The sequence below is a fragment of the Saccopteryx leptura genome, chromosome 6, assembly GCF_036850995.1.
Source record: "Saccopteryx leptura isolate mSacLep1 chromosome 6, mSacLep1_pri_phased_curated, whole genome shotgun sequence".
In the NCBI taxonomy this organism is placed as follows: Eukaryota; Metazoa; Chordata; class Mammalia; order Chiroptera; family Emballonuridae; genus Saccopteryx; species Saccopteryx leptura.
In genome coordinates, this window is record NC_089508.1 from 188068533 (window position 1) to 188082840 (window position 14308).

At 43.6% G+C, this 14308-nt stretch overlaps 1 protein-coding gene across 4 annotated transcripts in view; it reads left to right on the top strand.

Annotated features, from left to right (window-relative positions):
* The window catches only part of RANBP17 (RAN binding protein 17), a 250389-nt gene that overhangs the window by 162791 nt on the left and 73290 nt on the right, over positions 1–14308 (top strand). For all 4 annotated transcript variants that reach the window (XM_066342781.1, XM_066342782.1, XM_066342783.1 and 1 more), the window contains 2 exons: positions 5639–5702; positions 5795–5903. In XM_066342781.1, the coding sequence (XP_066198878.1) occupies positions 5639–5702; positions 5795–5903 (173 nt within the window). The remainder of the gene's footprint in view (positions 1–5638; positions 5703–5794; positions 5904–14308) is intronic.

Sequence of the window (14308 nt, forward strand, 5' to 3'; positions counted from 1 at the left end):
AAAGAATATTACATTATTAACAGAGTTGCTTTTTTTTTGTTCATTTAACTCAACATGCTAAATTTCTGAAAATCTACACATTAAACGTAATGTGGATAGGTGACATTTTGATATGATGTCTTTGAGAGGGCTCTTTTTATTCAAGGTCACGTGTCCATAGCTTGTATACAAACTGTTAGGCATACAAGTAATATGCACACCGGAATCCTGGATGAGGTGGGGGGCAGGGGAGAGCGAAGAGTGCAAGGCCGGGAGTAAGATTGGGTCTCTCTGTTACAGGAAATGGTAATACACAGTAGTAAGTCTGCTTTGGTGAAACAGTGTTAAAATGTATTTCTTTATTTCAATGAATATCACCATCTCCAGATGGTTTTGAGCGGGGGTCCCCAAACTACGGCCCGCGGGGCGCATGCGGCCCCCTGAGGCCATTTATCCAGCCCCCGCCGCACTTCCAGAAGGGGCACCTCTTTCATTGGTGGTCAGTGAGAGGAGCATAGTTCCCATTGAAATACTGGTCAGTTTGTTGATTTAAATTTACTTGTTCTTTTTTTTTTTTTTTTTTTGTATTTTTCTGAAGCTGGAAACGGGGAGAGACAGACTCCCGCATGCGCCCAACCGGGATCCACCCGGCACACCCACCAGGGGCGATGCTCTGCCCCTCCGGGGCGTCGCTCTGCCGCAACCAGAGCCACTCTAGCACCTGGGGCAGAGGCCAAGGAGCCATCCCCAGCGCCCGGGCCATCTTTGCTCCAATGGAGCCTTTGCTGTGGGAGGGGAAGAGAGAGACAGAGAAGAAGGAGGGGGGTGGGGGTGGAGAAGCAAATGGGCGCTTCTCCTATGTGCCCTGGCTGGGAATCGAACCCGGGTCCCTCACACGCCAGGCCGACGCTCTACCGCTGAGCCAACTGGCCAGGGCCTAAATTTACTTGTTCTTTATTTTAAATATTGTATTTGTTCCCGTTTTGTTTTTTTACTTTAAAATAAGATATGTGCAGTGTGCATAGGGGTTTGTTCATAGTTGTTGTTTTTTTATGGTCCGGCCCTCCAACGGTTTGAGGGACAGTGAACTAGCCCCCTGTGTAAAAAGTTTGGGACCCCTGGTTTTGAGGATGTTAAATAAAACTGGTTTCAGCATATATCCCTCGAGCATACTTCTCTTAGTAATTCTCATGAAAAGAAATGTTGATTTGTTTTTTTGTTTTCTGTCTCTATCATCCACGGAAAAGACCTCCCACAATGTATCTGTGCTGTTTTTATACTAGAATCAAGTGTGAGAATCCTCTCTACTCGTCCGTAGCCTGTGTATTCAGACCTTCTCTCAGTTCTTTAAATTCTTGCTTCACAAGATTACCTTCGTTGAGCGTTGTTTTAATCTGATCATTTCTCTTCCCAAAAGCCCAGAACTGCTTCTTGCTTCTCAGGTCAAAGTAAAGTTATTGATTTGAACTTGAGTCCTTTAACGGTACTTGACTTATTGAGTTCCCATAACTAATTTCTGATCCACCACTCAGCCACAATTTCTACTTGATACTTATCCTTGGACCAAGGAAATTATTTTACCTTCCCCTTGACACCCTTCATGATTGTCCACTGAGTCACTATGTACTATTCTCCCCATTTGACCCGTTGTAATACAATTTGGTCTCTTAAAATTCTTTCAGGCCCTCCTAAAGACTTCATAAAGCCATCCTGAAATGGTTAGGATCCTTAGTCACTGTGTTAACAGCAAGAACATTAGCAGGTCATTTGATTTCTCTGAGGCTGTTTCTTCATCACTAGAAAGAGAATATTATTTGTCTCTTAGGATTTGATACAGATTAAGTAAAATAATAAATATATAACCATATATTTGTGTTATCTAACAGAAATAAAGCACCTGGTACTATTCACGCTGTCGTGTGGTAGGTGCTCACAAAATGTTAAACCTTTCATTTTTGCTCCTGTCATCTTTAATTTTCTCAGTGTTCCTGAACTTATCTCTGTATCTGAGGATGAATATAACATAGCTCGGCATAGGCTAGTCCTCACTCTGACTAGGTGGTACATTATTAGAGATCGGGACTGTTTCTTTCTTTCTCTAGGGCAGCAGTTCTCGACTGGTGTGCCACAGCAGGGACGCTGGTGTGCCGGGAGAATTGATAAAACATGCAGTACCTGACTGTTTAGTCAGGGGCACTGACCTCTTTTCCCTCAGATTGTCAAATTTAAAAAAAACGACAACATTCAGTGCCATCCAATATAAATGAATCAAAATTATACCCATTGGGGGGGGGGGTCAGATTGAAAAAAATATATTTTTGGTGTGCCGGAGAATTCTAGTAGTTGGATTCTGTGCGCCATGAGATTAAAAAAAAAAAAAAGGTTGAAAATCGCTGCTCTAGGGTTTCAGAACTTCACAGAGGGGGCATGTGAACATGTGGTTACCCCTCTTGTTGGGTGACCAAGCCTTTAACTGTGGCTCCTTGTTAGTGGTTACTAGTATCCCTGACGCTGCTTCATTTTGGATTTTTTTAGTCTACCAGGATTTATTAGCATAATCCTGTTTGTGAAATAACTGAACTAATAGTTCAGTAATTATACTTTGTATCTATCTCTATCTACAGTAATTCCTGACATGTAATTTTCTTACCCGTGAACTTTCTTTTATCATCGGGGTCTAATTCTATCTGTAAAAACTATTTATAAGCACGTGTGGCTTTGAAACTATTGCCGAGATCAGTACCCTCATCTGTTCTCTTGGACTTAGTATCATATACTGTATCTACTACACTGTTCCTTTGGTTCTCAAACAGGAATTCCTTCCCATTGTAATGCTTCTGTAAATAAGATGTCTTATAATTGATGGTATTTTTAAACACCTTTACTTTCTTAGTAACACATAAAATAATATATATATTTTTTACCGTCAGAGGCGGTGTAAGTTTGCTGAGATACGGTAGATACTCAGTGAAGCCTTGATACTGTGAGTCGAAGTCGTACTTGGTGTTTCTGTGCCCATCAGCTACTAAATAGATGTGGTACTCCTGTATGTAAGAAACCAGTTCATTCTCAGTTTACTCATCCTCCTCTTCGAAGGACACAAACTTTTAAAATTTTCAGCCTTTAAGATGTACGGTTTTTTTCAACTTTCTCCTGCCTTTCTCCATTTGCCATGCTCACTGTCAGTAGGACCGTCTGCACCTTCCGCAGTGTTTCCATAACCACGTGGATACAGAAAGGAGTGTCCTGGGAATTTGGTTCAGTGAGTTAACATGAGCCGGACGCTGGCGTTCGCTCGGTCCCGGATAGGATGGAAGTTCATTAGTGACTGGGATCCCTCCTGAAAGGACAGTTCCCCTGTTCCTTCCGGGACCTAGTTCCAGCTTCAGTTATTTCTCAGGAAGCCTTGTGGTCTGTGTCGAATCACTGGCCTCTTTAAAAATCAAATGGACATGATGTAACCGAGGGAAAAGAGTGGGTCCTTTACGGTCAGACAGAGTTGTCCTTGAATCTTAGTCTTACTGTTTTCATGTTCCATGTGTGACCTTTATTACATTCTCTTATGGCTCGAGAGTCCTGCTACCGTTACTGTTACTGTTAACCACCATTACCACGTGTGCTGTTAGGAGCGATTCAGAATGCCACCCACCTCAAATGCTCCCCCCCCCCACCTAAAATGGGGTGATTTATAAGAACCCTAGTCTCTTAGAGAAGAGGAAGAGGAAAGTGTAAAGATCATAAAAAGATGATTCGTTTGCCTTTTAAAAAAAGCATTACAGACCAGCCTTGTTAAGGGTCTAGCTTTGACTTGAATTCCTATAAGGGAATATAAATATTCAGATGAACCCTCATCTTTTTCTTTATTGAAAAAAAAAATGTGTTCTTAATCATTTTGTCTTCAGAATGTAATTAAAAGGCAGCGAGGCTGGCCTTGGTACAAAGTGCACAGATGCGGTTGTGCAGAAAATGGGTCTTTGGCAGATGAGAGTCTTCCTGTGAATGTTCTGTTTATTGCCACCATAAATATTCTATTGTCAAAACATGACTGGCTGTTTATTAGCAACCCTGACAGGAAGACTCCTATTAATGGCAGCATTCTTATTACCCATAGACCCTGTCACTTTTAACTTGGCAATTCTAAGAGAATTGTATTTAGTCATTACTTAAGGTATTTCTTAGTGTATTGATCCCCGCCCTGTTTAACTGAGTGGAGCTTGAGTGGCAGTCCCAGTGCTCAGTGGTTGACATGGGGGAAACCATCGCATGTGCATCTTTGTCGGCAGGGGAAGGCCTGCTCCCTGGCAGCTGGACCCCTTGCCCTCAGCCTGCTGGAAGCACACAGTTCATTGGGCCCCCACCTGGCACAGAGCAGGGAACAAAGCACATAGACGCAGCCCCTGTCCCTGGACAGCTTCCGTTCTAACATGGAGGTGACCCAAAAGTGCATGTTTCATAGACAGCTGGAATGGTGCCTTTCGAGTCAGAGGGACTTGAATCTAAAGCGTACAAGTTGGAAGTCTTATTGATATATTAATAATATTATATATATATATCTGCATTTGTTGCCTCATTGGAAACATAGAAGTAACACTGCCTATCTCGTGGGATTGTGAGACTCAGCCTTGCATGAGGGCAATATGAAGGAAAGGGGTCCGTGTTTTCACTGAGCCTGAACGGTGCTGGGTGAGGTCACTACCGCCTGCAAGAAGGGCGTGAGTGAGTACGCAGGGAATGGCGGAGGCCCTGGCTGTGGTCGGGCGCACGTGGCGAGAGAAAAGTAAAAGACCAGGGTGTTTACATCCTGGATCGCTGGCTGTTCTCAGAGCCCGTATCAGCCCTTCTTCGATGACAGCAGTAACCAGAAATTATTTGCCTGTGATCCCATTTATAAATTCCGAACTGAGCTGTTCAGGCGATGGCGCAGTTCACTAGAACTTTGGAATCAACCCTCGGTTCAGATCTCAGCACTGTTGGTCCATAGCTGTGCAATCTTGGGCAAGTCACTTAATTTCTCCTGCTTGTTTTATTGGTGGGTTAGAAATGATAATGGTGTTTAACAGTGTGATTGTGAAGATCGGAGGAGTTAACAAACATAAAATGCCTTGCACCCAGTAGGTATTTGGAAACTATTAGGCCCTCTAAGCCTGTCCCTCAGTTCTTGGTGGCATGCAGTCTGCTGTGTCCTGATTATATCCGGTCTTCTTCATCTAAAACAGAATGTCCTTAGGTTGCTAACTGAGCTCATTGTTCCTTAGAATTGAACATTTTTCTCTTTCTTGATAGGGAATTATTGGTCTTTTATAATTATTTTATTATGAAATAATATTAAGTAAAAAGAAGTTCTCACATTACACCCAAAATGTAAAAAAGGTCAGTTTTAATTTTCCACTATGAAGGTTTTAATACTAAAGAAGTTTTTGTCTTAATTATAAAATTCATTCTTCCTTTCCAAAAAGAGAATATGTATAAGATAGGAGAAGTAATTGCACTGGTTAATAATAGATTATCATTCTTAACGATATGAAGGACACATCTATAGGAATGCTCTTCAGAAATAATAGTTATTCTTTATAAATTGGTGCCATCATACTTGTGTTATTTATGATTTATTACCTATTTATTACCATTGCATTTCCCCAGATTCCTTAACTTCTATTACCTATATCCTTCTAAAAAAACTTGTGAAGATAGATGCTGTGAAATTCATGCTAAAAAATCACACGGTAAGTCTTATTTCTTTTCATCAATGACTAGAACTTCCCAGGTAGCTCAGGGGAAGCACTGGTAACTTCAGCTGCTCTCTTGCTTTCGTTAGAGTGAACACTTCCGCTTCCTGGGCATCGGTGACAGTTACAGTCTCAGTGACTTCAGGTGCCGGACGACCTTCTACACGGCCCTCACTCGCCTTCTCATGGTAGATCTAGGTAAGGTGGAGACTGCGTGCTTACTCAAGGAGGGATTAACAATATACCTGTCTGGATAAAGCAGTGAGGACCACGTTCACCATAGTAGGACTTGCTGTCTCCATAGGTTTCTCAGCTTCCTAAGATGCGAGCGCTCACTGGTTATCATGGGAGCCTGAAGACAGATCTTTGTACCAAACGTGCTATTTTTCACTTCAAATAGTACTTGCATTAATCTGTTGCTTCTTCTAAATTTATTTCCTGAGTATCCTTCGGTACATTAATTTTACTGCAATGAATCTAGGAATAATCTTAAATACAGACAAGCTTTACACACAAAGATTTTCTTTATAAATGACATTTAATCTAGAGGGGGGAAAATGAAACAATGTAGGTGTCCAGCATAGGGAATTGTAAAGTTAGGCATGTCCACTTACTTGATGGGATAATACATGGTCATTAATTTAAAAATTACGATTTGAAGACGAGACAAGACGTGAAATTTTCTTTTATAATAGTTAAGTGGAAAAAGCCAAATGCTAAACCGCGCAAATGGTATGATCATGCCTGTCGGGGCAGGGGGACAAAACATCAAAAAAAGGCCCTCACTGAAATTCTTCAAAAATGTGAAATACTGTCTTTGGGTAGTGGACGTAGGTAGCATTTCCTCATTTCTGATTCCTGGAGATTGTCTTTCATGTACTACTTTTGTAAGGGGAGAAATTAACTTGTTTTTATTTCTTTCACTGAAAGCTGAAGTTAGCCAGACATACACACAGGTAAGCAGTATCTGAGGACAGGACGCACGCGTCTCTGTGGTGACCACCTTGCTCTGGGTTCCCGTTTTTCTCCGTGTTTGAATACTGCAGGTGAAATTAATCAGTTTATAACCCATGGGAGTTCAGTCACATCCTTAGAGAATGTGATACTAATGGTACTTTTTTCTTCCTTTTTCCTGCAAAGTATTGATTGATCCATCAACTTAAATATGAATTTTTAAATACATGATCATACAAAAGGAAAGAGGATGAATACTTTTATTTTGCACATAAAAGGCACTGGGCCTGGTAATGGGAAGGTGACCACACCCCTCTTTTCCACACCTATATTATTTTTATGCATTTCAACAGTTTAAACGATGAGAAAGACAAACAGCCAAAAGTTGAGAGAAATGCAACTAGAATGATTAAGGAGCTGAGCAGGATTGATTTCTAAGGAAAGATTAAAAGAACCATGTATCTATAACTTGGCTAAGTGACAAGTAGGGCTAGAGGCAAAGAGAACTGTCTATAAATATTTGAAGAGTGTAAACCAGGCATGCAAAACCCAATCATCTGCTGCCGTAGGCAAGTGGGAGATCTGAGTGACAGCTTCGCATACTGCACGCTGGCCTGAATGACATCCTGGCTGCTGCCTTGAAGAGAAGAGGAGCCCAGGATTTTTGTCATTGTCCTCAGCAATCAGTAAAGGACACAACAAAGACCTTACCAGACTGGCCCTGCCCTCAGCGAGCTTGCCCGCCTGCGTTCCGGTTGTCCAGGCACTACAGACCGGGGCTCCCTTGCCTGGACTTGTCTCCCAGGCCTTTGACACACTCTTTGGCCGATTCCGTCAGGCAGAGGAAAAGCAGCGGGGAGCCCACGGGTGAGGAGAACTGGCCCTGCTCTCGACGAGCTTGCCCTCCCGCGTTCCCGGTTGTCCAGGCACTACAGACCGGGGCTCCCTCGCCTGGACTTGTCTCCCAGGCCTTTGACACGCTCTTTGGCCGACTCCGTCAGGCAGAGGAAAGGCAGCGGGGAGCCCACAGGTGAGGAGAGCTGGCCGAGGGGAGTTCTAGAAACAGGTCCCCGTCATGCACATCTTCAGGACGTGGGAAGGGAAGGGGCCGAGACCTTTTCCGATGTGGTCATCACAGACAGACGAGCCCCCGTAAGTCCATGGTGGCTTAACCTCAGGATGGCACTGTCGGCGTTCACAGCACCGCGGACTTGTCACCGCACTGATGGTTGACAGACGTGATGACACCCACGTGTGCATTGCACACCACCTTATTGAAGATGGTTTTTGTTTAGTGTTGTTTCGTGTCAACTGTGGAGTAGGAGAAACCGAAGTAAAAATAGACAATTAGAATAAGTAATTGGACTTCATTAGCTTTCACCAAATTCCTTTGAAATATCTAACCTGTAACAATACAAAGTATAAATTTATTTTTTTTAGTTAGTATTTTTTCAAAAAGGTAAACATCTGTTACATTGCAAGCGCTTTTTAGATACCTTGTGAGAAACAGGAAAAGAGAGGCTCTGTGGAATGCCAGGTACATGATAAGCACTAACTGTGAGTCAATCGATTGGATGTAGTTAAAATTCAAAACAATGGCACTTTTTACACTCATGGAATTTTTACATTGTTTGCAAAGAAATTCTTTCCTTATTTATCAGTGTTTTTGACTTTTTAAAAAATTATATATTACAAGCATCAAGCGATGGCTGTGGAACATCACTGGGTTGCTTCCCCTTGTAGGAACCAGAATGATTCTTGTTCCCAAACTGCGTCGGGCCCCTTCCGCCTGCAGACTTTGTCCTGCTCGTGTTTCCTGGCGCCCATCTCAGTATCTCCGTGCAGCGAGTACCCAGGAATTGTTTGTTGAAAGCACAACACACAAGAATACTGTGGCCAAGATGCCATCGTTGTGGCTCCTGGCGTCAGCTCTGCCTGCCAGCTTCTCTCTGCAAGTAGCTTTGACCATTGGCCTCTCCAAGACAGAACAAATCAAACGCCTGATTACTCTCACAAGTCATTAGCTGCACTTGGCCGCTTTTGTGCGGGATTAGTCATTTGTCGTTTTCTGTTCAAAGGCTTACTACTTTATAGACGGTCATTTGTTGAGTGTTGTTGAACCAGTCTCATTAGTTTGGAGCCTTGTCTCACAAACTAGATTGACTAGCACAGTGCTGTCAGAATCCCAGTATATGTGGTTTTATAGTTTTCTATTGTGTGTTCACTGTCAGGGAAACCAGGAAAAGAGAGAATGCTTCTGCCAGAAGAAGCACAGATCCATGCAGTAGATGAAAGAAATAAAAATATTAGGTAACGAACGTCCTTCTCAAGTTAAACAAAGAACAATTGAGGAGGAACTTTTTATAACACTGTTGTTTTTTCTTTTTTGTAAGAATCAACTAGAAAAAAACACCTAACCAACCTACAATCTACTGGATGTAATTCTTGGATTGAAATACAAAACATATTCTAATTGAATCCTATAAAAATGGAGGGTTTTGTGTCTGAGCCTTGCACATTAGGGTGATTAGAAATTACATGTCACATTAATTGATATTTACTTTGAAATGCATTTTGGTTTCCAGTCAATAATTTGTGCTTTATACGAATTTAATTAGAAGCTATGCGCCCCAGGTTGTGTTTCAGATGAAAATGGAGGTTTTTGGCAATAAACAGTAGCATGATTTTATCAAGTTGTTGCTTGTCTAAACTGGATAAAAATATTCACTTGTATAAAGAACAGAATTGAAAGCATTTCATCACCAGAATGATGATGTTTCCTATTGGCAATGTGTTTTTCTGTATTCTAAGAAATTATAAAAATAGGTGCAAAAAATTCCCTCCACAAGAGAGCTTACATGCAGAAGAAAATGGGTGACCAACCATATGTGCATGCATGTTAGCCCTTCCAAGAATCACTTAAAGTTCCCTAGGTTATTTTTAAATTAACTTTGTCAATCTAATAAACCAAAGGAAAGATGGTATTACCCAAGCCAGTAAATGGAGAACCTCCCGGGAGCTGTTCAGTCTGAAATACTGGAATAAATAAAAACCTTCTATTTTGTTTAATTTGAATGGAGGTGAAATCAGTTGACAGATACTGGAGGGGGAAGCGTGGGAAAGAGTTCTAGCACGACTTAACGTTTTTTTGGGGGAAACTAAATAGTATTCATTGCACATTTAGTTTTGGAAGTGCTCAGTGCCACGGACAGCTGTTTTTCCTTGGACATCTTATGGTTGCACCTTGCCTTGAACTACTCAGATGAGAAGCGTGTTGCCCGGGTCTGAGTGAGCACGGCTTTCCTCCGAGAGTCAGACTCGAGGAAGCAGTCATAGTTTAATGATCGTGGGGATGCTAACATGAAAATAGGAAGCAGTCATAGTTTAATGACCATGGGGATGCTAACATGAAAATAGTGTTCACAGACAGTAAGATACAGTTCTCTCTGTAGGGATGAGGGTAGCAAAGCATTCCTCCATCTTCGTGACAGTTACTTGGCACCTTAACATATCCCTAGCTTAAATGTGAGAAATTTCAAATAACAAGTCCATGACTTGAATAAAAAGGGAAGAGTGTTCTAAAAATACAGTTTTTATTAAATATTTTAACACACCATTTGGTTCAGCATTTTTTTTTTCTTATTTTCCTCCTTAAAACCATAGGTGTGTCTTATGGTCAGGTGTGTCTTATGGAGTGAAAAATACGGTAGTTACTAACAATAAAAGTAAAAATACGGAGGAAGGAGGCTTGCCTTTTCTTCAGTAATCATACCTGAATTCTGTTTACAACCTACAGCCGGCAGACCACGTGCACATACACTACCCTGTTTGATCCTCACAGCAGACCACGTGCACATACACTACCCTGTTTGATCCTCACAGCAGACCACGTGCACATACACTACCCTGTTTGATCCTCACAGCAGCCCACGTGCACATACACTACCCTGTTTGATCCTCACAGCAGACCACGTGCACATACACTACCCTGTTTGATCCTCACAGCAGCCCACGTGCACATACACTACCCTGTTTGATCCTCACAGCAGACCACGTGCACATACACTACCCTGTTTGATCCTCATCAGCAGACCACGTGCACATACACTACCCTATTTGATCCTCACAGCAGACCACGTGCACATACACTACCCTGTTTGATCCTCACAGCAGCCCACGTGCACATACACTACCCTGTTTGATCCTCACAGCAGCCCACGTGCACATACACTACCCTGTTTGATCCTCACAGCAGACCACGTGCACATACACTACCCTGTTTGATCCTCACAGCAGCCCACGTGCACATACACTACCCTGTTTGATCCTCACAGCAGCCCACGTGCACATACACTACCCTGTTTGATCCTCACAGCAGACCACGTGCACATACACTACCCTGTTTGATCCTCACAGCAGACCACGTGCACATACACTACCCTGTTTGATCCTCACAGCAGACCACGTGCACATACACTACCCTGTTTGATCCTCACAGCAGCCCACAGATGGAGGATCACCTTGCTCACGCCTTAGCAAGGCGCAGCGCAGAGATGGAGCGGCTGGCCAAGGTCAGCCGTGTGCATCGCAGCCCTCTGACCGCACACTCCCATTCTCTCTCGCTAAGCTGTCTCGTCACCTTCACGTTCTCGATCAGTTAGGGAGAGGAACTTTTTTTCTTCATTTTTATTTGAACTGAATGATTGATTTGAGGCTCGAGGGCAGTGAGAAGAAGGGAGAAAGGATTACTTTCCAATTGGATAGATTACTTCTATCAAATAAACAGATTTTATGTTTATCATTTGGCTTATACAGGTGTATTATAGTCCTATAATCAGCGAAAGTCAAATGTAGTTCTAAAAATTTGTCCTTATGTCCAGTAATTGAGAAAATCATTTTTTCTCCTAAATAAAGGAACACAGAGGTAGATACCCCAGGAGTAAGTACCTAGCAAGTGAGACGCTTGATCAGAAGTAGCTTTTGTCCTGACAGGTGGGAAGACTCCATCAGCACATCACTGTGTCCGTGGCTTGGCAGAGATGGTGTAGAAAATCGGCGTTGGGGGTGTGAGTGGGCAAGAAGGGGTAAAGAAGCAGCTGGAAATATTTAGAATCTGTAATGAGATAATTAAGACTAATTAGCTGGCCCTGTAGGCAGAAAGCAACCCATTAAGACCAGATCCAGTTTTAATAACTTACCTGTTTGGAGGGTAGAGTCCGGAACACCTCAGGGAATCCGGTGCCTCGAGTGGAACTTCTGAGGTGGCTTTCTTAGAGAGCAGCAGAGTCTGCAGCGGGTGGTGTGCTTTTCTCCTGGGGACTAAAATAAGCACCCGGCCCCCTAGGGAGAGGAGTTAAAGGGAGCCTCGGTTTTTTCATCTGTTAAATGGAGATAGCGACCTTGAAGAGTCACGTGGGTTAAATAAGGTGAAGAGGTGTGCAGAGGCCCAGAACAAGCACTCACTGTATATACATATTAATTAAGGTGCACATACTTATTGAGGGCACTGTCAGGGGCACCAATGCCCACTGGGCCGGCGGAGTTCAGTGCCCTAATGCGCCACTCGGCCTTCAGGGCTCGGGCTGTTCCTCCGACAGAGGCACAAGCGGTGGCACCCCTGACGGGTGGCACATCCTGGCCTGCCGAAGCCGGGAGTCATTTCAGAGTCTGCCAGAACCCCGGGCCCAAGTCGCAGGTGGAGCCGAGCACATGTGATGTGTGGAGACTTGTGGTCCTAGCGCGTTAAGTGCCGCAGCGCTGGGGAAGGAGGAGCAGGCGGTGTGGGCCCGCTTCCGCAGGGGGCGCTGCTTCCGGGACCACCCACTGGTACTTGGTTTGAAATGGGTCCATTTCTTCACTCGCTACCTCTGTATTTCCTTGTTTGTCTCTCTTAATCCTCCTCAGTTTGTAACAGAGGCCTTAGACCCTGACCTTTACCAACTATAGTCGTTTTCGATTCCCACTGTAACAAATTACCACAACTGTGAATATTATTATATCATATGGAACTTTAGAATATGTGGCCTTTCTCTCTGGCTCCTTTCACGTAGCATATTTTCGGGGCTCATCCATACTCAGCAGGTGTCAGTACTTTGTTCCTTTTTACAGCATTCCTTCGTATGAATATACCATGTTTTGCTTATCCATTGATCGGTGGTAAACAGTTGGGCTGTCTCTGCCTTTGGCTGTTAGGATCGTCCTGCTGTGAACACTCCTGCATGCGTGTTTGCGGGGACGCAGGCTTTCAGCTCTCGCGGGTATCTACCTAGCAGTAAATGGCCGAATCAAAGGGAAATTCTGTGTGTAACTTTTTGATGACTGCCAAACTGTTTTCCACACTGGCTGCACCATATTGTGTTGGCTGCACCATTTTCCACTGCCACCACTGTAGGCTTTAAATTACACAAAGTAACAAATGAAGTTTCCTACAAGGGTGTGAGAGCTGGCATCCCGGAAGGGTGACTGTTGGCATTGTGATGTGCCCACTCTGAAGGAAAATATTGAAACTCATAAAATGAACTACTTTCTATGGAATCTGATCATCAGGAATCCAGTAGAGGGGAATAGCTCTGGGTTTTACCTAAAAAGTGAAGAATTCCTTACTCTTTAAAACTTATGCATAACTAAGACTTAAAATGTCAAGTTAATATTTACTTTTCCTGATGTCATTGAAACTATTGGCACTTCGCCTTCAAAGCATACTGGTTTCTGGGCCCTTGTCTTGTTAGGGGGGAAAAAAAGGCAGATTCAATTATTATTGATAAAATGATCACATACACATTCGGCATACCAAATCTCCAACTGCATACCTGAGGATGAAATTGTAAGAAAGTGAACTTACATTTTCTCCTTTCGTATCAGAAACAGTAAAGGGTACCTCTCTGGGTACATACATATGAGGGGACGGTTTTCGTGACTGTTATACAAAGCTGTTCGCATGATGTAGACAGACATCACTGAGGAGTTTCCCAGCTCCGCCAACACAGTGTATCACATTGCACTGACGGGAAACTCTGCTCGATGAGAGGCAGACATTTCTGTGGCAACAAGGGGCCACTGTCACGGATTTGCCTACCTTACCCTCGGACGCTTGCTCAGAAGTTCCGTCCTCCTCACCAGAACCACGCCGATGGTCCTGTCCCCTCTTCCGACTTCACGTGGCTCTAAACGCAAGACTCTGTGACCTTGACTTCAGTCCTCATTTCTGGTACCTCCCACCCATCAGAGACAGAGGGGGAGCAGCATGGTGGTACAGCAGACCTAACTGGAGGTCCGGGTTCCCGTCCACGAGCCAGCGGGGGTGGGGGTGCTCAGTAGGCTGCCTCTGACGCCGTCCAGCCTCCGTTCACGTGGAGAAAGACGTCATCAGACAGCTCTGTAGGGTTGCAGTGACCATTAATCATTTGCAACAGTGCTTCAGACACAGTGGAAGCTACCTAGGTGTTTATAGGTACCAAATTCATCGCCGGCACATATTAAGCATCAGGAAATAACGACTGTTACTCAGTCGCTACACAAGTATTTCTTGAGGTCCAGAGCGTATTCTGCGCACTAGGGACACAGCCATCGCCAGAGCAGACTGAATTGCTCCCCCAAGGAGCTTACATGCTAGTAGGGATGACCGTGAATATATATGTAAATGATAGGGC